Source organism: Capra hircus, chromosome 13, assembly GCF_001704415.2.
Source record: "Capra hircus breed San Clemente chromosome 13, ASM170441v1, whole genome shotgun sequence".
In the NCBI taxonomy this organism is placed as follows: Eukaryota; Metazoa; Chordata; class Mammalia; order Artiodactyla; family Bovidae; genus Capra; species Capra hircus.
Window position 1 is genome coordinate 57,011,976 of NC_030820.1, and position 27,125 is coordinate 57,039,100.

At 44.5% G+C, this 27,125-nt stretch overlaps 1 protein-coding gene across 8 annotated transcripts; it reads right to left on the minus strand.

Annotated features, from left to right (window-relative positions):
• On the minus strand, positions 98-26,371 carry STX16 (syntaxin 16). 8 transcript variants are annotated; one of them, XM_005688309.2, is made up of 10 exons: positions 25,474-25,566; positions 21,297-21,463; positions 17,721-17,732; positions 11,032-11,139; positions 10,289-10,429; positions 9,029-9,194; positions 7,902-7,993; positions 7,210-7,353; positions 5,758-5,838; positions 98-3,035 (listed from the first exon to the last, which is right to left on the minus strand). In XM_005688309.2, exons 4-10 carry the CDS (start codon positions 11,122-11,124, stop codon positions 2,931-2,933), a joined length of 822 nt encoding a protein of 273 aa, XP_005688366.2. In that variant the 5' UTR covers positions 11,125-11,139; positions 17,721-17,732; positions 21,297-21,463; positions 25,474-25,566; the 3' UTR covers positions 98-2,930. The 8 variants fall into 8 exon arrangements, with proteins under 8 accessions (XP_005688366.2, XP_013824199.2, XP_005688367.2 ...); XM_013968745.2 differs by having other exon boundaries at positions 21,297-21,408; positions 25,474-25,550; XM_005688310.3 differs by having other exon boundaries at positions 25,423-25,519.

Sequence of the window (27,125 nt, forward strand, 5' to 3'; positions counted from 1 at the left end):
CCCAACAGTCACGTAACAGGCCAGGCTCCCCTGAAACACAGATGCACTTGAGGAAAACAGGCAGCCCATCATTAAAATTACTACTAGGATAACAGAGTGTTCTTGAATCTGCATGATTGGTTTATTGTACAAAAAGTTTCCAGTAACAGTAAATTAGTTTTCTAAAAAGGACAAAAAAAAATCGTTTTGGATAGAAGCGCTTCACTAATTGCTTTATTTAAGCACACACACACACAAAAGTCTTATCTGACCAATTAGGTTGGAAGGTTTTTATTACCTTTAAGAAGCCATTAGCTAGGATAAAACACTGAAAGCACTTGTGTCAAAACAAATAAATAATGCTCTCTCAATTAGCAGAGACTGCAGTAAATTCGTTAGAGATGAACACGGCTTCACGCCCAGGGCCAGCAAGTCAGCACCTCCCCCAACCCCAAATTAATAAAACAGGAGACAGTGGTGCTCAGCCCCCATCTGGGAAAGATCAGGAGCTCCAGGGACCTGACTGGCAACGTCTACAGGTCCCCTCTCCAGTCCCGGTCAACAGAGCCGCGCAGGCCACGTCCCAGTGGGCAGCGCTCCAGGCTGAGCCTGGAGGAGCCCTCCTTGTGGCGAGGGCAGAACCAGGAGGAGCCACCTTTGCCACCAGAGCCATAGGCGAGACAAGGAGAGAGAGGAGGACCCTTGGGTGCCAGGACACTCATCACTAACTTCCCCTTCCAGCCTGCAGTGCTGCTGATCTGTCCCCAAGAGGCGGCTCAACAAAACAGGAGAGTTTGGTGGAGCCTGGCAAGTTGGAACACGTGCTCCAGCTGGTGCTGGCCTGGGGACACGGTGATGGCAGCGGATGGCTGGGCTTCAGCTGGTGCTGCCGGGGATCCAATCAGAGGGGGCAGCTGTCTGGATCCCACACAGGATCAAGCCATCCCTAGTCAGATTCATTATTTTACCCAAAGGAATTGGGTAAAAAATCCAACTAATCACCCTGTTCACTAAAAATAAATACAAATAAATAGTGATCCTTTCTTAAAGGATTATGTTCCTTCAAGAGTCAGTGACCCTAAGCGCTGGAAAAGCTCCCACAGTAACCCTTAACACCATCCCAGGCTGTCTAGGAGGGGAGTCCTTCATCTGGACAGCCCCCATCCTGGGAGCAGCTTGACTCCCTGAGCTCAAAACCAATGAGGCTAAAGAGCCTACAGCTGCTCTCAAGAACCAAGGAAGCCCCCCATTTCAGGGGTAATTGAGGAGAGGCTGGACCTCATTCCTGGCCTTCCTCCCTAGTAAGTAGCTGTCAGGGAATGCCATGCTACTTCCTGATATGCCAGGGATGCCTTTAGATCACCCCATGCCCACCTCAGAACAAGGAACCAGGGACTGCCCGGCTTCATGAACCACTTGGGATGGAAAAGCTGGGCAGTGGTCTGGGTTTTAAGCACATGACCTGTTTGGACAACTTGAATCTTGGGGTTTGAGTTTAAATTTCTGGAAATAACTTCAAAGTCAACTCTAGGGAGAGACGTTATGTGACTGGTCCAAATAAAACATAGCACACTTAATGAGGTCATGCTCTTTTAAAACATTTTACAAGAGGTAAAAACAATGGAAAGCCATCAAAAATGACACAAAGACCGTTAAAACTATACTGGTGTCTCAAAACCCGTTAAAACATGAACAACTTCAGGTTTCAAAGTTATCATCACTTTCCACATTACTCCACAGGTCCAGGAATATGTTTGAGCACCATATTGATAATAGGTAAATGAACAACAAAGTCCTGCTTTGGAGACCGGATTCATGCTCACACCAGAGGGGTTTTCTGAGCCAAGATTTTCACACACGGCAGGAATATGCCTACCTTCTGGGCATGTTCAATGGCAGTGGAAGGGCCAATAAATCAAACCACTGGGGGAATATTTTACTTTGAAATGGAGTCATGTTTGGTTAATAATTTGAGACCCACGAATCCTAAATGGGGTGACCCATTTAGAATGGCCTCCATGTAAATTCACAGTCCATTAAATGGTGTCTGGCTTGAACAGGTCTTTATGTAGTTATTATATAAGTAATGGATTGAGCAAGGGTGGTCGGGGACGGGCACGGGGACACACTGGCCAGCTCTGGTGACTTTTCCGACACTGCTGAGTGCCCTTTTAATGTGAGGTTCCTTCAAATCATCAACTGTTGCATTTGGCTGGTTCTGCTTAGTAACCCCTTTCGGTTCACAGGAGAAAATGCACTGCACAAATCTGAGATGAGGAATACTCCATCTACAATTAATTTAAACTCATGAAGCTGCTTTAACTGGCCCACCTAAATGTGTTAGTTAACATCAATGATGGTTTCTTATTTTTCACACTTTGTTACTCTGATCATTAACAGTGATGGAAAAGTTAAATTAAGTTAATGGGGAACGGATTATAAATTCTTAAAGAACTTCTCAGTTTGTTTTCAACTGGAAAATACATAGACAAAGATGAAGAGGCATTTTTGCCTCTACTCATAAGATTCTGGTACCAAATTTCTTAAAAACCAGATGGTTTAAAAAAATTTTTTCCAAAAATTCTTTTAACATGCTGCTCAAACATGATTGCTTAAAAAAAAAAGAGCATATACAGGTATGATACATCAAACAGCATGATGAGGCCTGTAAACATTCAACTGATATTTTCTTTCTGAAAAAAAAAAAAAAAAAAAAAAAAAAATCAACAAAGTGAGAACTCATCTCTATTCCGCAGCAGTATCCAAGGTCCTTCACGTCTTGACAATGAAGGAAAACAGATGCCCCTTCCCTTCACGTGAGCATGACCAGGCCGAGGAGTCCATGGGACCGCCGCCACCCCGGCGAGGCTGGGGCCGCACCTCTGCCAGAGCCCACGGGCGCCGGGCTGCGTGCCCGGGTCCACGCGCCGCACACACTGGCCCGACGCTGCTCAGCGAGACTTCACGCCGACGAGGACAACAGTGAGGACGATGATGATGACGAGCAATATCAGGATCACCAGCATCTTCCGGTTCTTCTTCTGATACTGCTCTGCCTACAGGGAGAGGAGGGAGAAGAGGTCGTCATTTTCTCCAAAATCAAGTCTGGCTCATTTCTGGTCCTAGCTTCTGGCTGTACCCGCATACCTGACACCTCTGCCACCGGCTCCATCATCACAATCGCTGCCATTAACTCCTAGAGTGCAGTTGACTCCCGTGATCTCCGAGTCCCCTACCTACAGGCTTCATGAAGCACCTCCTGGGGATCCACCATCACCTGAGGGCCACGGGAGAAGTCCAAGGCTCTTGCCTTCAGCTCCACACAGCCTACCTCTCCTTGCATCCCCTCTACTGACCCCAAGGACCCACTTTCTATGGAAGACTCTCACTTCCAGACACGGTTCTCTGGAGGAACGCACAGCTCCTTCACTGAGAAATCAAACTTCTGGCTCCAGTGACCCTAGCCAGAAGGGAGAGAAGTGAGGGCCCCAGAAAAGCTCTTCTACCTCCTCTGAGTCTGCAAACAAGAAGAAATTCATCCATGGAAGTATTGAGTTGGCCAAAAATGTTCATTCAGGTTTTTCCATAAGATGCTACAGGAAAACCCAAACAGACTTTTCCACCAACCCAACAGAAACAGGAAAGCTGCCCCATGGGGTCAGGTGCAGAAAGAACCTACCTGAGCTGAGTCATCCTGTGTGGCTAGTGACACACGCCTATCATGTAGGAACGTGACCCAGAGAAAGGAGAGGGGAGGAGAGAGTAGCGAAGGTGTCCCTGACCACATGCTGCTGCTGCTGCTAAGTCACTTCAGTTGTGTCCGACTCTGTGCAATCCCATAGACGGCAGCCCACCAGGCTCCCCCGTCCCTGGGATTCTCCAGGCAAGAACACTGGAGTGGGTTGCCATTTCCTTCTCCAATGCATGAAAGTGAAAAGTGAGAGTGAAGTCGCTCAGTCATGTCCGACTCTTAGCGACCCCATGGACTGCAGCCTGCCAGGCTCCTCCGTCCATGGGATTTTCCAGGCAAGAGCACTGGAGTGGGGTGCCACTGCCTACTCCGCCTGAACACATTGAGAGAGCACACTCCCCACACTTCTGTGGACAGCACTGCCTCATGGCAAAGGTGCAAGTGAAAGCGAGGAGACAGCTTGAGGGCAGTGCCTGCCCAGAAGGCCCAGCCTCCCACGCCCACTCCCCCCTCCCTGCCAACCTTCTGACCCCCAGTTCTGTGTCCTAAGTGAGCCCGCCCACCCACCAGGAGCCACTCATCCACAGGAGGAAACCTCAGGGCACGTTCACCTGTCTGGAGAGCCTGGCTCGGAAGAAGTGACTCCAAGGCCCCGCCAGCCTCAGATGAGCTGACCGCCAAGGGAATGGCCAGCCAAGCCCAAGAGAGGACAGAACGTGCTCACTCTTGTAGTCAGTAACCACCACTGAAGCCGACACCAGGTGATATACTTTAAAACCTTTCAAAATGATTTATAAAGTTGAACCTTAAACAAATTTTTCAGTTCCCACTAGATATGTACACCCCCGCAGAGAAAGCTTTTCCCCTTTATCTCTGTTGTATTACAAAACATGTTTTGCTAGTTTTTATTTAAGAAACTTCCAAACCGATGCATAATTCAACAGCATATGAAGGCCCAGATATTACAGAGTGAGAAACTAAAGTTAGCTTTCACGTTTTTAACACATAAAATGTAGCAACCAAATAAACCAAATGCTTAAAAAAATGAAAAAGCCTCCTGTGTCCACAAGGCAGACCTCTTTCTCAGTGTTTGCTGGCGTCCCACCCACTCCCGCCCTGCACATGGTAACAAGCATATAGAAGAGGAAGGTGAGGGTTTCTTGTCAGACCTGTGCAAGGCCTCACCTTCCGTAAACCTGACACCACTGTCAGGTACGGTCACCTCTACCACAGGAAGCGACTGGTCTCAGAGAGATGATCGAGAAGTACATTAGCAAATCAAGAAAATGACCATTACACATGGCTAGGAGTACCGCTATCCATGAGGAGATGGACAGAATTTATTTCATCTGTGAAGTATTTCATTCCTTCTAAAGAAAACATGCACCCAATTATATATGAGAGTCACTTAGCAGTGTACATATGTGTTTCTCATGGTTGATTACAAGGTTTTTAAAGATGTTTTCCATCTATTTTTAAAAAATATCATGAAAAACATTCTGGAGACAGCCATCGGATTATTAGCAAAGAATGAGAAAGCTAATACTCTCACTTCAACAGACTACTCTCTCCTCAAGGTGGTACACAGATATACTGTGGTAATTAAAAGAGAAAATTAGATTTTTATCTTCTCCAGAATGAATCCCCACCAGTAATTCATCAGAAAGTTATCACAACAAGGGAGGCCTGAGTCAGCAGCTACCAGCAGACAGAATGCGCAACACGGATTTTAACAAATACCCACTCAATCGATTCCCTAAAACAAGAGGGCCTAGCCAAGGAATAAAATATTTTCTAAAAGGAAGAAAACCCCAACTCTTTCAGAGTTTGCTGTCACAGAAGGGGGTTCTCAGCAACTTCAACTTTGCATGTGGGGTGCACTGGGATTCACTAAGTGCAGGCAAACAGCCACAGCCCACATGGTGGGCTCTGAATAATACGACAGGCTGCATTTTCACAGCCCCATCTCAAGCTGATGACAGACGAAAGTGCCAGGGACAGTTAAGACAGAAGACAAGTCTCGTACGAATTCTTGATATGGGAAAACAATTCTTCAAATTCTCGCCCACTGAAAGATATGTCATTACCTTGTGGAGCTGTTTCAAGCCGTCTTCAGTTTTGATACAGGACTGCTCAACATTATAGTCGATTCTATCAAGGACGGTACCCTGGGTGATAAATGACAGTCACAGACAATCAACAAGCGCAACTGGGAAAATGGAGCTTCAGAAATGAGAGATGCAGATTGCAGGCATCGTCATCCACGGGATTATCTGTTCTACTTGACTGTGAGGTAAAGGGACACCCTGTCAGCTCTGGAGTCCATAACAAGCAGAGAGAGGTGCTCAGTGGCAGAGTGCCGCCGTTAGCTGCAGGAAAGCCCAGCTCATGAGAAGAAAATACTGACAAATTGAGGTTTCTTTTTTGGATTTAGCCACTACAGGACACTCCATATTCAGGCTTACTGGGGCTTTAAGAAATATATGGTTCAGTGGAAACAGGCTCTGAGTGGTGAAGGGCTTGCTTCTGTGCCCATCTGTGGCTTAAACTCACAGGTTCAAGGAACCACAGAAGGCCAGTTAAGCTGGATCTGATTAGAACGAGGTCTGGAAACTTACTATCATGTCTGAGCATCTCCACGCGCCTCCATGCGTCAAAGCAAACACAGCTGCCTCCAACACACCATGTAAAATCACACGTTCACCTCCAGGAGAGTTTTGCTTGTAATTTTTTAATTGCTGGATTCAAACAGGAAGAAGGGAACACCAGGCTCCACGGAAGGATGGGGCTCTGAACAGAAGTGTGCTGCGTCAGGAGAGACGATAGCACTAACAGTTCCATGAGAGCCACGGGAGTAATTAACCTAACTAGATCTTCCACAGCCTTGTCTGCTCCAGTCTGCAGCTGGTTCCGGGGGATCAGGACCCAAATCCCCACTGGCAAGATAATAAAACACCCTAATCAGATTGTAACAGTGAACAAACAATCTAATTCTACTTGAGGGCTAGTGGTTCCAGTTGCCGTTACACAATAACCTGCCAAAATTAGATGGGAAAACTTATCCATCGTCAGAATCACCGCTGAGTGTGGCCAGAGCCAGCCAGGCCCCCGGCACGGGGGCTCCTGGCAACAGCCCTGGGATGGAGGCAGAGAACGTGAGTACTGTCACTGACACCTGCTTCTCATCTAAAAAATAGTTTATTAGTATTTTTATGGGGCATGACAGCAGTCTGCATATAATTTGTACACATATATACATACACACATACATAGTGAGTTGGGAAAACTCCCTGGAGTAGGAAACGGCAACCCACTCCAGTATTCTTGCCTGGGAGAATCCCACGGAGAGAGGAGCCTGGCGGGCTACAGTCCATGGGGTCACAAAGAGTCAGACACGACTGAGCACACACACACTGTATATACACAGAAGGAATGGGTTCCAACTGCTTTCCTGACAGAAGTGCAGAATCGAAAAGCCTGGGGAAGAATGAGGTATCAGGGCAAGAGAGCCCACTGATGAGGCAGGTAAACGCACATACCTGTTCTACGATCATGGCTCCCAGGTCCCTAAATATCTCGTTCAGGTCGGAGATGGACTGCACGATCTGGCGGATCTCCCGCTCCCTCTCCTCCACCAGCAGTGTGTTCTGCTCCACCAGCACTAGCTGCTCGTCTGTAAAACCCTAGCCAAACAAAGAGGACGAAACGTGCACGTTAGATTTCTTCCCAAGAAAGTGATGGTGTACCATTTTAGATATAACTTACAGAAAATAAAATTTGAAACCATTTCCATAGAGCACACAACACACAAGCACTTATTTTTTCCTTAACAAGAAAGATTTGATCTCCCTGAAACAGCAGGCTCTAAAGCATCACCAGCCAAAGCGGGGGATACAGAGAACCCCTTGTCAGCAGCTACCCCAGGGCCAAGTGGCAAAAGCACCAGGGAGAAGCCTGTGCGTCTCAGGGTTCTTCCTGGGAGTGGGGTGTGCAGACTGTTTTCCAGAAGGTTCTGGAAGGCAGCTGACAAGGTCTCCGTGCAGTCTTTAGAAAGGAAGAAACAGTATGGCCCCCATGACTGTTCTCCCGCCAGCTGCAAAACACTTGACAGATGTGCACGCCATGCAGTGCCAATCCATCTGTGTCTCAGGGAAGTTAAAGGTCCGCAAAGAGAAGAGAACAGAGCGGAGCGCACATGCGCAGTGGGCGGGTCTGTGGCCCCGACACATACCCGGTCATACAGAGTATTATCCTCGCCATCGTCCATCAGCGGCACTGATGTAGCAAAAAAATGCTGGGATCTTTCCTCTCGATTCTTCATGCCTATCGTGGACAGGAATTCACTTTACTTGAATACGTAAACCATCCTGGTTACTGTTCCACCATTAAAAGGGGGCATCTAGAGTAAAACTCAACAGTCAAAATGGAGACATTCTTGGCCACTTTAGAAGAAGCCCTGCTCACCTCCAGCAGAGATGGGGGACAAAAAGGACCACAACCATGCAACAGCAGGCAAGCATTCGGGGTTACTTAGGACAGAAATCACACTGCAAATGTGAATAATTCACTGGATGCCAGGTAAATGACACTGCAACACCATCATCTGAGACTCTTTAAGTGAAGCAGAAACATTTAACTGCTGCTTAAAAGCATTTAAAACATTAAGTATTTCTCTCTAAAAGTACCTCTGGTAAGAATTCCAAGCGGCCCTAATCAAATTTTAGAAGTAGTGAAATGAAAGCACAAACACAAATATGGCAGTTGTCGGGAGGGAGAGCTAGCTTTTGGGGGAGCCTATGGGGATATCACTGATTACAATGGCAATACAGAAAAAGCCAGTTTATGGGTGCTCTGAATGAGGATGTAGCTGAAACCTGACTTTGCTCTATTTGGGAAGGAAGGGAGGCTGGGAGACAATGTGTCTGCTTTAACTATTACCAGGTAAGGTGTTAAGACAGATAGGCAAAGAAGCTTCAACATGATTACAACTATTTTTACCCATTTATCAGCAGCTCCCGAAAGCCTAACACCTAGAAAACGACATGCTTTTAAAATATGCAACATTGATTTTCGAATACTTTAAACTTGACAAAAGAGTAAGTTTCTCTTTTGTTTTTTTTAGAGGAGGACTGTCAATGCCCCGTGGGGTGGTCTCAACCTCGATGTGGCTACCACTGGGGGCAGAAGGAGCTACCTTCTACCCCGTGAAGTAGGAGGATATGCAAAGGCTAACCATGAAAAAAAGCAAAGGACAAAACGGAGAACTAGCAGAAGAGGAGGACAGAAACACAGAGTTGTTCTGTGACCTGAGCACTGGGACGCTCGTCACTTGAGAGCCTGGCGCGGGTGGACACTCACGTCGGAGGTAGCTGGACTGTGCATGCCGGAAGCTGGTGGACAGCTCCTGCAGGGCCTGGGCCAGCGAGGCCACCACGTTTCGGAGGAGCCGCTCCTCCTGCTCCGAGCAGGCCCGGCGGGCCCGGCTGGGCAGCGCCTGCACCGCACGCTGACACCTATGGAAGAGCTGGGAGGACAGGGGGTGCTCACAGTGGGCCGGGGGCCCCAAGGTGCCTGCATGCCGGACTGAGACACACAGAGGCTCTGGCCACACAGGCTGGCACTGAGGATGGCCAGGAAATTGGAGCTGAGCCAGACCTGAAAAGATGCTGTGTGTGCACATGTGTGTGCACTGCTCCTCACAGCCTTCTCATTTAATCCCGACAGCCACCCTAACTAAGAGGCAGGTATTGTCATTATCATTTCCATTTTACACAAGAACACTGGGGTCTGAGGAGTTAAATGAGAATCACACTACTGTTAATCGCTAAAAGCCAGCACCCAAATGCTCTTAATGCCCCAGGGCTTCCCCACCCACCATGCCCCTTCTCTGTGCAGTAGCAACCCAGGAGGTATAAACAAATGAAAAATGTAACTGCTTCTTTACACACTAGTCACACTGTTTTTTAAGATTTTTAAAGTATCTTTAAAAAAAAAGTCTTTATTGAATTTGCTACAATATTGTTCTGCTTTATGTTTTGGTTATTTTTTGGCAAGGGGGCATGTGGGATCTTAGCACCCCCAACCAGGGATGGAACCTGTGTCCCCTGCGTTGCACAGTGGATTTTTAACCACTGGACCATCAGGGAAGTCCTGAGTCACATTATTTTAAAATTACTCAAGTTTAACATTTTACAACAGACACTTCCAGGAGGCTGAGTTTCTCTGGGATATTAAGAGATTCAGTCTGGGCAACTGCTCCCCATCTGTTCAATTACAACTACCCTTTTCTTTAACAAGAAAAAACTTGCAAACTAGTATACAATAGAAGTTACACATCTTAAAATCAAATGACTGAACTCAATAATGCTCTGAATTTAATTTTCACATCAATCCACAGCAGTATTTAAGAATGATCAAAAAACAGTCCCCACTCCTGCAGGACAAGGAGTGCAGATGCTGAAACCTGGAGGAGCTCAGGGCTTCCTGGATCCCTCTGTGAACTTCACGCTGGGAAGCGAAACTCTAGGACTCATTTAGCACTGTACCATGGGCCAGCTTTTGAGAGGGTGAGGCGGCCGGCAGACCGAGTTCCCACCTGAGGACCCCTCCCCTCCTCACCTGCGTGATCTCCTGTGTGGTTATCTCAATGGCATGCTCCTGCTCGCTGCTGTCATCCAGGGTAGGTCGGTTTAAGTGCTGGTCATGAAGGCTGGCTAACTCCTTCATCTTCTGTTTAATCCGCCCAACATCATACTGTATCTAAACAAATGAAACCCCAGAGCTCTACTCTCTCCCTCTGTCTGCCTCTGAGACAACCAGCTACACGCAAGAGTATGGAGCTCAGTCTTCAGCCAATTCATAGTTGACTGAGCAACCTTTAATTCAAACCACCAGACATTCAAATACCACTCTTCCTGGGTACACAGTTCTTCAGTTTCTTTCTGTAATTCAAGTGTCATTTAGTCACTAAGACATGTCCGACTCTTTGTGACCCCATGGACTGTAGTGTGCCAGGCTCCACTGTCCACGGGATCTCCCAGAAAAGAACACTGGAGTGGGTATACATTTCCTCCTCCAGGGGATCTTCCCGACCCAGGGATCAAACCTGAGTCTCCTGCATTGGCAGACAGATTGTTTACCACTGAGCCACCCATTACTACTAAAACCAAAATCACAAGCATGCCCACAGACACACACACCTTTCTTGTGGTGTGTAACCTGAATAATTCTAAAGCTACCACACTTACAAGGACATGCATGCAAGTGTAGCCAAATCAATCTTTATGGCAAATATCTTAAAACATGTTAATGTCGTAATTACCTCAATAAATAAGAGAGTGTGAAACGAACATTCCACTTACTTCATCCACTCCATCCACCCATTTAGGAGGGGACCGCTTTGTCACACCAATTGCGGCTTCTGGGTCCAAGCTAACGCCTGACACCAGAGCCATGCGATCATCAGCAAGCTACAAAGAAATAAAGAGACATTAAAAAACTATTCAAATTCAGCACAGTCAGGCACACTCTTACTCCCTTTTAAATGTTGCTCACTAAGACACGGAAATAGAGGAGCAAATGCACTTGCCTGGATTACAAACTTGCTTTTGATACTGCTAGGATATGGAACTGTTTTCCTATCTTTCCATGTACCACTTCTTAATTTCCTTGGACATACTTGTGAATATGAATTTGACTTGATCTGGCTATGAAAATGTAATGAAAAAGTCAACAAGAGATCCTTAAAAGAAAAACCTTAGTATTGTACTATGATGGGGTGGCATGAAACTCAGCAATTCATTTGATCACACACGTTAAAAAAGAAAATATTCTAGGCTGTAAATGGAACAAATACAAATATTTCAAGGTTTACTTACAGACACTTAGCTTATTTCGTAAATAGGGCTGATCCAGTTATCTTAGTCACAAGATCATTAACCAGGTGTTAAAATGTGTGAAAGAACTGCCTAAAACAGTCAGCAAATTATCTACCATTTGGCAAAAGCAATCCTTAAAATCTCAAGGCAATCTTACACTGTCATTCCCCTTCTTTGGTTAAATGTCCACAGGTAGCATTTTCCCTTATTTTCAAATGATCTCCATAGTACTTGTTTATTTTACCTATGTAATACACTGCCTTGGAAAGCTTTTAAGAATGGGAGGGAAATCACAGGTTTGGTGTGGTTAAACTGTTCTCTTGCCTGGAGGCAGTGAACAGCTAAAGGATCTTGAGGTACTCCTCCAGAGTTCAGAATTTATAAATGCCAGTTTCAAAAGATGCAAATGATGATCAGAAAATAATGGAAACAGCATATAAAAGTCTGCTCCAGGTAGGACTTTGTGCATTTTCTAAATTGCACTGCAGAACTGGGTAGAGAATGTATACTGCTTTTCTTCACCCCCGCCCCCCACATTTATCTAAATTTATTTTTTCACTCATTCAGCAAATACAGTTTTTTTTTTCCCCTAACAATAAAGGAACAAGGCAAAATTTTTAACATCCTCAGATGAGGATAAAAGGGAGTTAAAAAAATAAAAAAATCACATAAGGAAAAGCCTAAATTCAAAGAATTCTTCAAGCAACAAGCCCTAAACCCGGAACAGGGAGATTACAGCAAAATTCCTAAAAGCACACTGGAGTCTTGCGTCCGGCTCTGTCACAGCGGGGGAGGCGCTGCCCCCACTGGCTCAGGGGGCGCGTCTGACGCAATGACCACGCTGAAGGGACCAGCCGCCCCAGCAGTGCTCCTTGGGCATATGAATCGTGCTCAGGCCCAGCGCCTTCCGCAGTGGCGTGGACCCTGCAGGGCCAGTGTCATTTCAGGTCCTGAACAAATGGTGCGTCACCCCACCTGCGCTACCGGGGCTCTGCGTCTGTGCTGTGTAATTCTCAACCACAGCCACCTTGTTTGTTTTTAAGAGTTCACTAATAGGAATTTTACCTTCCTTTTATTATTTTAACCCTCACACAAGCTAGGTGAGCTAGGGGCTATTATTCCAATCTATAAATGAGGAAATTGAAACCCAGAAAAGTTAACTAGCTTGCCCAAGGTCACAAAGCTATTATGTGACAGATTAAAACCTGGGTTGGCTGACTCCGGAAGCCCCAATCACCCTACCAGCTGCCAATCACTTTGGCAGGCCCATGAAATACAACTGCAATTTGTTAAGAAAATGTTATCAGGATAACAAGCCCTCACCTTCAAACAACAACAACACAAGACACAGTCCTCGGATCCATTTCCCACCAGCGACACCAGGGACCAGAGGACAGGCTCGGCTGAGCACAGAGGCATGGACAAACTGGCCTCTCTTGAATTCTGCAGACACAGCCCTTCACCCCCCACACAGCTGTGTATTCCTCAAAACTCCCCCCAAAGCCACCGAGAGCCATGCAACCTTGGAGTGGGCACAATGACCAAACCAAAAAGGACCAACCATAGACCAGCACCCAGCACCTGCTGGCTGGATAGCAGGCACTGGACACAGAGCTGCTGCCTAACTGGAGCAGAACTTAAACCTCCAGCTGTTCACACAAAGTGACACCTGTGGGTCATAGAATTTCCACTGTGCCAGTTCATCATCTAACATACTGCCTGTTACTATTATACCATATCTCAATAAAATAATAGTAATTTATTTTATTAAGAGATTCTAAACTCACAATTTTGTACTGTTGTGACTGTTAACCAAAATACACTAAACCAAAAGATACAGAGGGTTTACCTAAGTTTATCTGCACAGTAGTAACTAGTATCAATTTCACTGAAACAAGTGAGAAATTTTTATAAATCACATATGAAGTCAGTTGAAGTGGATTCAACTCATTTTTAAGCAGTACTTTGTTTTACATAATAGACGTGTGCCCCCAAAAACTGCATGTAAAAGAGTGTGCGTACACACCCTCTTCAAGTGTCCCAAGGAAGCTTGCTGGGGACCAAGGGGAGAGATAACTCCTCAGCTAGCCAGCCCTAGCTTTCCCACAGGCTGTATCAGGATTGTGCCAATGAGACAGAATAGCTGATTCTCTAAGACTAAAAACTTTAAACAGGGAATAATTTGTCCCCTTTATGATATCATCTATAGCAAGAGTTTATCATGATAAAGAAAGGCAGCCTTGCAAGAAACGTGTCATTTATTTGATCAGAATCGGCTTGTAATATGTATCACAGTATGTACCATTTAAAAAAAAAAAAAAAAGACTGTTTTAGGAAGGGAAAATCTAACGGAAGGTAACTGCCAATTAAAACTGGGAACAAATATGAACATTAAAAAAATACATTTTAAATGCAAAATAATCACCGTTTCAACTTCAGAAACCTCACTTCCTATTTCAATGTTTTCTCATTTTTAAGATCCAAAATATGTCAGTTTCCAAGCTGCCATCCAAGTCAACTCAGGCATTAAAAAAGCTGTTCTTCACTCACTTCACTTGCTGCTGTTCCATTCCATGTCCCCCCAGTGAAGAGACGATGATGGTCACTAAAGCTTTTCTTAACGAACTTATGCTTCTGAAGTGAAAAAAAAAAAAAAAAAAAAAAACTTTCCATGTTTTTTAAATAAGAAAAAAATATATAAATAAAATTGTACTCATGAGAATTAAGAATTTAAGAATTCTTATCTATTTGTAACTCATGTCCTCTAAGAACTACAGGGTGTGTGACCCCACCCCAGAGTTACCCAGCTCAACTGCATCAGTGCAGGAAAATTTCAACAGTTGCTCACAATGGCACACCCACAGGTTTCTTGTTCAGTTCATCAAAGTTATCTCTGCCCTTGTTCCACTTCAGACATTGACAACTGTCCCTTTAAAGAACACCAGACAGCATGGACAAGTGCTTGATCTATGGACAGAAAACACACACACACACACACACACACACACACACACACACACACGAACACAGTCTTATAAATCTTACTGTTCCAACTATACAGCCTTCCTCCTCTTATAAAACCCGATCTTTACGAGAAGGCTGATTTAGTGTTCCATAAGATTAAGGATATGCACAGCCTCTGCAGAGATTAGAAAAGTCAAATATATCCACACACACACACACACGCACACTCATCTAAAAAAAATAATAAACTAAGTTAAGTCATAATGAATGCACTGGCAATAAGAACCAACGCTGACAATTCTGGATGGTTTGCGGCAACACACATTTAAAAAGTCCAGACGGGACGTTGGCAAACACCGCCTGGCGGCTCTGGTTTCCACCTGAGACAAGGTGGGCATGTACGTGGTGCAGTCAACTCACTGTGCTCAGATGGCTAACAGACATTTAAGGCTGAAGAAACCTCCTTCCTTGGAGGGAGTGAAGAAGCATGTTATATAAAAGAGTTGGGGGCTATCAGCACCACAGTTTTTTCTTTCTGATCTGTGATTGTTTTAAAATAGTGTTTACCTTTTCTGATTATGAAACAATAAACGTTCAAGATAGTCATTTTTTTATGTGTGCCAAAAATACACAATTAAAAATTCTGACAACCACACCACCCAGACAAAATATTGCTAGGTTCACTAACCTTCCTTTTGCCCCCTCAACTCTCATATACAAACTTAAAAAGTAGGAAGCAACAACTGCCTGCACCGTAGGTTATGGACCCTGATTGAACCCCTACTTTCAGCCCAACAACAGACCTGCAGAGAAGACGGCTCCCTGTTCCTCAAACACCGATACCAAGGGGCTGAGACTTCCCTTCTCAATGCTGCCCCCAGCAGGGGGACCAGGGAGCCAGCCCATGCTGGCTGGCCCCGCGCTCCAGCCACTTCACCCTGCCCTTCCCAGGGCATGTGGTTTGGGAACCTGATGCTTACATCCTGTAATTTTAAAAATCATTCCTTCTATGAATTTAAAAAGCCAACAATTTGGGAGATGACTCTGTCATAGGTGAGGAGTAGATGAGAGCAAGGCCAGACACTGGGCAGGAGAGTGACGGGGGTGGTGTTCTCCCGGGGCACCCCTTACTTGTTTCTGGAGAAGAGCAGAGCCTGGTATCCCCAGGATGCAGCTGATTTTCAAGGTGATTTCAGAAGAAGAAATGACAAACCCATGTGGCCACCATGACACAGTCAGGACAGCATGCTTGGGCCTCACCGACACAGGGATGGCCTCCATCTGACCCACATTGGGGGCAACTGGAAGCCCGACTGTGCCCTGGCAAAGTTGGGACTCTGGACGCTGTTTGCAACACAGCCCCACTTCTTGCTCAGCACCAGGCACGCAATCGTAATAAACACACACTCATAATTAGTGCCTGAGTCAACACTAAATGCAATGAATGAATGAAGTAAATATAAGACATGTCATGTACAATTCACTTCACAACTGATGTGCTGATTCCGGACAAAGAACAAGAAGGGGAAGTGGGTGGGTGGCGGGCTGAGGGGCCATGCGGCTCCAGAGTGGACAGGCTGGGCCTCGGGGCATGTGGCCGGAAAGGTGGCTCTCACTCTGGGTCTCTGCTCCAGAATGTGGCAGAGAGAACTTGGGGTGGGGCGGGGGGAGCCAGTGCCTGGAACTTGCCTGCCTGAAGAGGAAGCAGGAGAGCCTGGTTCAGACGGCGGAGCCCTCAGGAAAGATGACCCTGATGAGCCGAGTGGGAGAAGTGTTCAAACTTAGGCCACTGTGACTGTTTCCCAGCACCGCAGGCCCCCCACCCCAACCAGGGAACACTTCTGGGGGCCACAGGTTGCACGTTTCCAAACCATTCAGTAAGGGCAGCACACATTCCTAGATGGATGGGTTTGGTTTTCAATACTAATTGGTTCTTAATGACTCAAGCAATAGACGCGCATGGTTTCAAACTATCTGCTCGACCTAAGAAAAGGGTTGGCAGTTTCCCTTCCACCCCAGACTTCCTGGAAGTTATCCATTGTCAACAGCTTCTTATGTCTCTTTTCAAAAATCTCCTAAGTACTCACAAGCCTGAATGTGAGTTATTTTTCTTAAAAAATAAACAAATCAAACGTAATTTTTTAAAAAAAAAAAGAGTAGGAATTGCAGTATCCATCATTATACATCAGGCTTCTTCCCACATGGCCCTGCATCTGGGAGCTCATTGCCCTGCAGGCCTGAGACAGGCTGGACCCTTTAACAGGCGTGGCACAGGGAGCAAGCGAGGCTACACATTTCATGTGACCAGCTCCCCAGGAAGGGTCTTCAGGCTGTTTCCCATCTGCAGTTATTGTCAACAAGTAAGGGACCCCACTGGTTTCGAAGACAATGGGCCTAACCCCACCTCACAGTTCATACTTCCAAATTAAAACAAAAACCAGGGATACCCTCCCACCCTCAATTTTAAAACGGCCCTTTTAAAAACGTATATCCTGAGGAAAAGTATTTCCAACCCCTTCCTGGCTGAAACAGATAATAGAAACACAAAACCAACCATCACAGTTCAATCTCTTTTTTCCTCCACGCTTTATTAGCATGACTGGAATAAAGTGCTGTGAACACGTACCCTCTCCATCTTCCGGGAGAATTGCTAATAAGTAATGAAAAGGCCAAAATCGTGCTGCTAGGAAGGGGGCCACGTAACCATTAGTCAGTCAGCACGACCCGAGGGTCACTCGCTCCATACCGGTGACACCTCAGCAGACAGCTCAACAGGTCTGGTGGCTCTGAGGCCGGCTTCCTGAGGGCTTCTGCCAGACATCACGTCCTCCAGCACCACCACCATCCCGCCCCCACGACCCCCCTGCACAGCCTGGGGAGTCAAGGGAGCTTCGTGAATCATCTGAAAACAATCTGGCTGATCTTAAGTGGGAGGACACGCTCAACCTTTACTGCCTCCGGAGTTGAGACACTTTCCCAAGAGTAGCAGATACTGTTACCAAGCCCTTCTCTAAATCGTCAATTCACCTGGTGTGAAAACACAGTAAATGAATCCTAAGGATTAAATTGTAAAACACGACAAGGAGAAGTAATCATGACAAATGCTAAAATGTGTGTTGACTGTTAGCATTTTACATATAACCAAAGATTTCAGAGAAATAGGCATTAATTGTATACACTGACATTCAAAAATATTGAAAACACAATACCTCATCCAGCTCCTGAGGAGATATGTTGTTGCCATCAGCCCATCCAGTTAGGGACAGCAGAAAAAAAAAAACACAAAGGATGGGGACAGACAGACAGATAGATAAGGGATGGTCAGTTGAGAAAACACTGAGATTTCAAGCACCTCTAAAGTTGACTAAAAATACAGATCTACTAATCAAAGCTTTTAAAAAATCTCCCCCTTCTAATTCTTGCTTTAAAAAAAAAGCTATATCAATATTTAATTTACTGTGTTTTTTACTTTTATTTACTGTGCTTGTTCTGGTAAAAGAGGTAGGAATCAAACAATAAACAGCTGTAAAAATTAAAATACAATAGAAACAAATAAAACATACTTGTTTTAAATGCAATAAAATATAATGGTATTTCTATTTCACAAATGTCAAATAGCATATATAATATTCTAAATTTCCCTTAGGAAGATAAGAGAGCAAAGCTAAAACATAATTTCACTGTGTCAAATAAAAGTAAATTTTAGCATGTAAATCAGCACTGCAAATGCAGCAAAATCAGAACGCGAACAGCCCACAAGAATTGTGTATGGCCGTATTCAGATGATATTTGAGTGACCACATATGTAAGGGCTCTGCAAATTAAATCCCGCAGACACGGCTTCCTCCGTGGCAATAAGCAAGCCGAGAAACCACTTGTCCCCGGAGAGAGACACAGGTGGTACAAGAAAAGGAAAACTCTCCCCATTTGCTTGGCATGTATTATAATAAGTCTAGGAGGCACACTGTTGTTATAAGGCTATTATTTTAAAAAGTAAAACAAAACAAAAAGGAGAGGTGTTTTTTTTTTTTTAAAAGGAGCAGGAAGGAAGAAGCATCGGCAGGCAGAAGATTAAGTTTCAATTTAAAAGGAAAGGATCTTTTTACAATCAACGTGGAACTCTATTTTCTGAACAGATCTTTACTAATGATAGATAATCTGAACAAATAGGTCCTTTTTTTAACAGTATTGATCACTGAAATACTTAGTGAATTTCAATAATCAACTGTGTTGATTTTTTTTTTATCCTGAGCAGTAAATTTAGAAAATAAAAAAACCATAACTTCCTTATTTAAAAATTAATAGTGCAAATGAAACTGGTCTATCAGGGCCAAAATACTATTAAACAGTGACAGTAATAACAGTGTAACCACACAACATTCCTCCGTGTAAAAATTCAATTAGCTGACGTTATAGGAAGCTGAGAGGCTCCTTCATTCGTTCTACAATTTGCCATAAGCACAAGAGAACTGTATTTCTGTGTTTCCCTGCCATGACAGCAGTACTACAAGATGCTAATAGAGGAGACCGAGTCAAAAGAAAAACCTCCTTTTTAAAAGAGAAGCTACCATTTTCAGCATGAAAGCACTGAGGTGTTTTCATTAAGACACAGGGCAAAACCCCTAATTCGGTATTTCAACCTGCACATCTACCCATTTAGCAGGGGTTCCTTGGCGTCTAATCTTTGGATAAAGTATTACTGCAAACCCTGGTTAAGATCTGTGCTGCACAGGAGCCTGGCCTCTTGGATTATTAATGAAGTACACAGCCCGATCTCTCAGTCTCTGCAATTATTAGTTGATAAGAGGTGAAATCAGAATCTTGGGTATATTTTTCTTTTACAAATAAGAAAATCAAGTTTTAGAATATATAAATTCATTTCCCCAAAGGCACAGGGCTGAGATTCAGACAGACCCAGGTGTTCAGGCCTCTTTCTACCCCACCTTCCAGCCTCTCTACTTTTACCAGCACTTCAGGGAGTTACTAGTGATAAGCAGCTACCACCACATCAGGAACTAGATTCAGGAGATCATCTTTTTGAAGCACATCAATCCCTCCGACTTTGCTACTTAAAATTTGCAGGTTTTGAAACTCCCCCTGCCACCACCAGGAAACTTTGTCAAGACCTGAATTAAAACATTTAGAATTACCATCAGGAAAAACCAAAACAGAGCCAAAGAAAAACACGATACTACACATCATCACCTTCTAAATCTTTATAATGTCTAAATCTAGGCTTCTGACCTGCCAATGGCGTGCAATCAAGCAAATACTGAAAAATCCAAGTAGCATGTGGAATTTATAGTCTAAAGAACTCTCTACATAAAACTGAAAAATAAGTGGAAACCCATCTGTGTTTACTCAGGAAGTCTGGAAAAGTTGAGCAAAATGAGTTGGAAATACAGGTCTATGCTATAGTGATATTTACTTTATTTCCGTTACTGCCAAAATAAAAGTTTGCTTCACTTTCATCCAACAAAGTACCCTTATTCTCAAGTAAGCCTCTCTGCTCAAATGGAATCTTTAGAAGCAGAAAAGCAAATAGATCTAAAGAGAAATATACAATGATTTCATACTTGGATTCTAAAGACAGGGGACTAATTTTCCAACAGACTCGGCATGGACTAAAACTTAGAATCTTCAATGTGCAAGTTAAAATGGTCTGGCATGATTATAAAGTGACATAAAGAAAGATGTTATAGTAAATTAAAAAAATATATATATATATGTGTATACATATATTCTTTTAAATGAGTTCCTTTCTCCGGGACCTGCAGCACATGTCCGGGAAAAGCTGCCAGCACTCCTGTGGCCCACTGGGTAGCAGGGGCTCGGAGCCAGGCCTGCCTGCGTTCCTATCCCAGCTCCTTGGCTCGCCCGGTGAGCACCACTGAGCAACTTTCCTAACTCCTTGAAACCTCAGTTTCCGGACCTGTATCAGGAGGAAAAAACAGCAGCACCTGTGTAATGGAGCTCTATGAGGACTAAGTGAGGCTACATGTGCAGAAGGACAAGCCCCAAGCCAGGCACAGAGTGAGCACTCAATAAATCTTGGGCTAGTATCACTATCAAGACTGAAGAAGGACTTTAGATTTCTTATAAACATATTTAACCTTCAGTCTTCCCCCTCAAAACACACCATGTGTTTTATTAAAAATAATGTGCTCCTTTCAAACTAATCTAAGACAAATTAACTTCAGATTCCATTTATAGATTATGTATTATTTTAAAGCAGAGAATAGATTAGACAGCAAACACTGACAAAGTAGCTCAAGTCCCCTCATAAGATCTGTTTCAAGGGATGAAAGGGAATCACACAGGTCACACAACACCTCACCAGATCAGAACAGCAACTCAGCATCTACCTGTCATTCGTTTAAGACTTTACACATTTTTTTTTAGTGATTATTTAACACTATAAATTCTTAGCTTCCTAAAGCTAAGCTGCCTGTAACTTTTTGAATGAGGTGTTGCCTTAAAACCTGCACTTGGCAGATGGAATGTCAAAGCTACTTCTCCACAGTACTGGAGCCACTTTTGAGGATTTTTGCGGTAACATCTGGCTGGTGGACAGGGCAATGCTGTTGACTATGATTTCCTCCTTTTCAAATTAAAGCTAAGACTGCAAGGCTTGGTTAGGAGAAACAATGCATTAAAAGAGAATTTGAGAAAGCACGGCTGAATCCACAGGACTACTTACTAGAAATCTCCCCTAACTCAAACCCTCAATTTACAAATCAGGCAAAAGATGTCAGAAGAGATTAAAAGCTTGCCCAGAGACCTACATTCTGAGTCAGCCAGAGTGTGACTTGGCCCTAAATTCCCAGGTTTGGAGTCCAGTGCTCTTCCCTGTATTTCATGCTGCCCTGAGGCACAACCGTGATGGGGCATCTGAAACTGAGGCCAAAGCAGAATGAATGGGAAATGGCAACAGCTGCATTTTGCTGAGAGTCTAAAAAAAAAAAAAAAAAAAAAAAAAAATCAAACCCCTGGCCTTTCACAATTAGTTTTACTAATATCAACACAATGGAGAACACAATTAAATAGAATTTTGTGCAGTTCTGGGTGCTGAACTTTAAAATGCCCACAAGAAAAAAACAGAAAACTAGACTTCATGCATAGGCAAGAAACTTAACCTCCCTGCCTGAGCCAGGACTGCTGAGCTAGAGAAAGGTCCTGGGCACAAGCAAGCTGCAGGGTTATCAGCCCTGCAGGGTATCTGTCCTGCAGGAGGAGGAACGGGCTTCCTGTGTCAGACCCTGGGGGCCAGGGCCAGGATCACAGGATGCAAGACACTGACAGATGGGGTTCACGGAGGCAAGCGCTTTTTGGTAGAAAAAGAGGTGGGGGTGACGCCTGCTGGAATTTCCTATCCCCATCAGAGAATGCGGTCAAGGCAAGCAGGCAGAGGGGTTATCACAGAGGGGATGTTGGGTCAAATGACCTTTAGGTCCCCCCTGGCCCTTGGGACTTTGTTTTGTCACTGCATATCCTCCTTCAATTCCTGCTTAGCTGTGACATATTTGCCTGAAGGATGCAAAAACCTGTTTTAGTGTGCATTTATAGGTGCACACAATGAACTGCACCACCCTCGACCACCAACTTCTAGTTTTTTCCTCCAACAGGGATGTTGAAAAAAAAAAAAAGCCTGTTTAAATTTTCTGAAGACAATTTTATGTGAGCTTTGTTTTGAGGTGTGTCATATGCACATTCACGCACAAACACCACTTTACAATCAATTTCCACAGCTTTCACCCAAAATGAGGTGAAAAATTCAGGCTTAAAACTAAAAAAAAAAAAAAAAATTTAGATGTGATTTATTTCTAATTGTGAGATAATTTGCCCACCCCAGTATCAACTTCTACAGCCTTTTCTTCTAACTAGAAAGTAGATCTCAGTTTATGACTTTTTTTAATTTAGACACTAGAGCTTTGTTATTTTTTTAATTACCTGAGTTTTAGTAAATATATACAAATTGTATTTTAATTGTCTTACTTGTGTTCTCAACATGACAGATATTTATTTTTTAAGTTTTTATTTATGCTTTTTCAAACACCTAGAAAAGTATGTAAAATGGAACAGCATTCCCTGAAATATTCATCAGTAGACTTAACAATTAGTAACACTTTGCCTTATTTGTTTCCTTCATTGTGTGTGTGGGGGGGTTATGATTAAATATATAATTGAAGTGATATTTGGACATTTCAATAGTAAACATTTCAGTAGATCTCACTAATAAGTCTAACAAATTTATTGAATTTTATTTCTTAATATCACCTAAAACCCAGTCAAATTTGACAGCATTAATTTTGTTTGATTTGCTACAAGATTTTGAAAATTTACAACTCAGAAATGAGGTTTTTAAATTTGTATGAGCTAGATATGCAGTTAAAAATATGTTATTTAATAAAGTTTTTAAAAATTGTGTTAGACACAGCTTTTTCCCCAACATGTTTACAACATTTTTTCAACTTGCAGAAAAGCTGAAAATATTGTACCCTCTATGTAGTCATTCGGTCTTGCCATATTTGTTTCTGTGTGTAAATGTAGAAATGGTTTCTGTAGAATCAATTGCAAGCAAGCTGAAAATATAATAACTCACCCCTAAACACTTCAGAAATCTGACATGTCATGTGTTTTTTAATGTACACAATAAAAATATATAAACATGTGACTTATTTAATTCTAAATTAGGCAAACCATATTTGTTTAATTGCAAAATCTATTTTCAGATAATCTGAACTGACTACAAGGATTTTTTTATAAGGATATTTTAAAATATCTGATTCTTAAAAGCATCTGATAAAGATTTTAAATAGTCAAACCAATATATATAACATTTTCAATGGTATATTATGTAGAAAACATTTTTTAGTGTTCTGAATTAGGTATGTATTTTTGACTTAGAAATCTATTTTCAAGAAAATGTATGAGTTAGCTAAATATACCTGTACATTTTCTGACACATCTATTTTTCTAACTTGTACACACGAACTATATATTTTAAATTATATGACTTAGTTTATATATATATTTAAAATTGCCTAAGAAATCCATTTAAAAAATAGGTTTTACCTAGAGATGCATTTTTAAAAAGCTGCCGACTCGGACATCAGGTTTTTAAACTGTCTGACCAAATGGTTAACAACGACAACAAAAAAGCCTCACATTATCCTATGGTGTAGTGTATTTTGAACCTTATATGATAAAAAATTTTAAAGCAAACATGTTTTTAAATCAGTTTAAAATATTTTAGAAATATTAACATGAGTTTTAGTTCTTTTTTTTTTTCCTTTCTTCAAGGTAGCATAAAATCCATTTGAGGAACATGCAATTTTTACATCTTAGCAAAATTAAGGTTCCACTGAGGATTTTTTTTCCCCCACTGAATTTCTACTCTCTACTTCTTAGTTTATTTCAGAACATTCTTTTCAAAATTAGTGCTGGAATTAGCCTGTTTTCAATTTTGCACTTACTTCAGTATAATATCCTTTTTTTTTTTTTTCAGTTTACAAATGTAAAAAAATCTTCAAATTCTCAAGTAACTGAAAACCTACACACACTCGGTGGGTCCCTGATTTCTATGCTTTTTGATTTTAGTTTACCGTGATTTTATTCCTAAAGCTGTTCACACAGTTTACAATAGCTTTTTTACATAAGCAAGATGGACAAATACATTTTCCTTTTGTGATTAACAGAAAGGAGAAACTGTTTTTGTAGGTGTTCTGTCAATAATCAAGACAGATGGCCAATTTTTTGTGTGAAGCATTTAGAACAAGCCATAAAAAATTTAAAAGGAATATAGTCCCTAACAGGTGAAGTAAGTGTGAGAGCCCCCAAACTGCTTATTGTCAAGCATAAACCCCAAGAATCTAGTCTTGGGGTGATTTTACTCTCCCCCCAATGCTGCTTCTATTCAAACCCAACCTGTCTACAGCCAGGAGCCCCCCCTTACAAATTAGTTTCATAACTTTTCAATTTAGGCTACCCAGAGCTCATCATCACCCTCTTGTTTAGACCATCTGCACCCATTTCCTTGTTCAACAGAGCAAGAGACTGAGGTTTGGACGGGAAAGTAGCCCTTCATCATAAACAAACAGGAAAACAACAGTCATCCTTCCAGGCCCTCCCTCTAAGAGATTCTACAGCTGGGCTAAAGAAAGGTTCAGGTTAATTAAATCAAAATCTTGGGCTATTTGGGGGGTTAATTTTCACATACACATCACGTTCGTTTTAAAAAGTTCCTATGGAAGAAAAAGCTTTATTTCCTGTCTGGGAAATAGAAAACGAAGAAGCACCTTACAGCCTCACAAACAAGAACCCCCATGAAAAATAGCACAGCAATTATTCACAGGGAACACGGGGACACAGAGGGCTTCGAGACCATTAAAAAAAAAAACACCCCCCCCCCCCCCAAAAAAAAAAACCCAACTCCTTCCTCTCTAGCGAGGAAGGCATCGTTCATTTGCAAGGATTTGGATCTGCCAGCCTGCAAACCGACCATCAGAACCAAAGTGAGGCTGCCTGCGGGGGCGGACGGGGGAAGGAGGGGGGCGCTTAAAACAAAACGGAACAAAAAGGCTTCAGGAAAAAAAGCCTCCAAATCTCAGTGCTAAAACATATGTAAATTGAAGGCGCCGGTCGCGCGGGGACAACCGGGGGGGGGGTGGAAGGGGGAGGACGGAGAGGGATGCGGAAGTGAAGAGAGCGTGCAAGGCAGAGGTGGAGCAGGATCTAGATGCTTCTTCCCCAGCCAGGGTTATCGAAGCTCGCGGACCCCAGCCAATAGACCCCGCACTTCCATGCTAGTCTTATCTTCTTTTTTAAACAGAGAGACAGACACAGACAGACAGACAGGCAGAGCCGCAGTGCACACAGGGCGTGTGTCGGAGAGGCCGCCTGGAGACTCACCGCAGCAATGCTACGTGAATGCAGAGGGCTGGAGGTGGTGTGACTACTCACTTGCTCGGCTAACAGCTGCCGGTTTTGGATGGAATTATTCCGCAACAACAAGAAAGCGTCGGTTAAACGCCTCGTGGCCATGTCTCACCCTTTGTGACCCCCAGCTCAGGGGCCCCCTGCCCACTTAAGAGTCCAGGTTTATTCACTTTCTTTCTCTTGGCCTGGCCTGGTTCCCTTCTCAGGCCTGCAGCCGAGCAGGTGCTGCTCTGTGCTTCCTCCAAGCGCAAAGACCCTTCCCCAGCTAACACCTCGGCTTTCCAATTGTCTGACTCCCCCTACCCAGGGCCTGCCTTCGATCTCTAAGCACTCAAATCCCCCCAATCCTTGCGTTGCTAGCCAACTTCCCAGAGACCCCTCCCCAATCCAACCTTGGATCTACAAGCGTCTAACTGGCCAATCCGGCTTTGGACTGGAAGACTCGGAAGCCCCCTACCACATCAGTCTCTCACACCCCCTAGGGCCCGAGCCTCATGTCTAACTTGGCTCACACGCCTCTGGGCCGTGCTTTCAGGCCTGCCTCTGGCTCAGTTTGCCCTCCAGAGGCCTGAGAGGCCTGCTTGAGGCCCCTTTTTGGACAATCGAACCAGGCCTGGGCCCTGAACGCCTGCTGCTTCCTGCTGGGGCCTGGTCTGAGCCCTCTAAGGCCGGGGCCCCGACCTCCTGACCCCTTCCCTTTATGGGTGGCCTGGTCCTCCACTGCCACAGCAGGCTGCCAGCCTCCAGGAGGGCAGCAGAGCCTGCCTCCACGGCCTCCTCACTCCTCTTCTTCGGCTCCCTCCATCCCCGGATCTGACTGCTGCTCAGCCCCGGGGCCGTTTCCGTGCTCTGGGTCCCGGGTTCTGGCGTTCCCCCCTGGCCCTCTTCCTGTCCGTCTCTCGAGAGTGCCCCCCTGCGACGTTCACAAGCCTTGCTCGCAACGTTCCGGGCGCGGGAGATCCCTACCCCCCTGCCCCGGGTCATGGGAGCGCTCCGCCCTCTCCCGGGGTGCAACCGGGACGCTAGGTTCCCCTTTGCCAACTGGGCCCAGGCGCTGAGAGTGGGCCTTCGGGCTGGCCTGAGCCTCGAGAACGTGGGCCTCACGTTGCAAACAACTGCCAGGGGGCTTGGCGCGCTTATTAGAGTGGAGTCGAGCGGCAGGCAGATTTGGGCTCCAGCAGAACCGAAGTTTGAGACACGCGGAGTTGGGGCGGGAGAGGAAAAGTTGGAGACGACTGCCTCTTGGAGGCCGAGCACGCTCCACTGCAGGCGGCGGCTCGCGCTCGCTTTTTTTTTTCTTCCCCCAATTCTGAAAAAAAAAAAAAAAAAAAAAGTATTAGGAAAACAAGCAGGAGAGGAAAAAAAAAAGCAAAAGCTCCAGCTAGAGCTGCAGGCCGCCTGGGCCGTGCCCCGCCCGCAGTCGGGGGGTCGTGGGGACCTGCCCGGCTGCCGCGTTCTGTAGGGGGCACTGCAGGGTTGTACAATCTCAAGTGGAAAAGTTCCCGAAACTTTGACAGCCCCCCGCCCCCAACCACTTCTCCCTGCCTAGTGGGCCCGCGGGCCCGTGTGCCAAGCCGGGCCCCGCGCCCCCCACACCCCTAGGCCACTTTCCCGCCCTGGAATTGGGTCGGGAAGCCCCCCGCCACCCCAGCACTTGGTTGCGGACTCGGGTTGGC

What these genes read in the sequence shown, in the direction of transcription:
- STX16 (XM_005688305.3), bottom strand. Translation starts at nt 25,554, where the DNA reads ATGGCCACGAGGCGTTTAACCGACGCTTTCTTGTTGTTGCGGAATAAT. An exon ending in CCACACAGGAGATCACGCAG is followed by an intron (nt 9,195 to 10,288) that starts GTGAGGAGGGGA and finishes CTGTCCTCCCAG; the next exon opens with CTCTTCCATAGGTGTCAGCG. An exon ending in GCTTGAAACAGCTCCACAAG is followed by an intron (nt 3,036 to 5,757) that starts GTAATGACATAT and finishes CTCTCCCTGTAG; the next exon opens with GCAGAGCAGTATCAGAAGAA.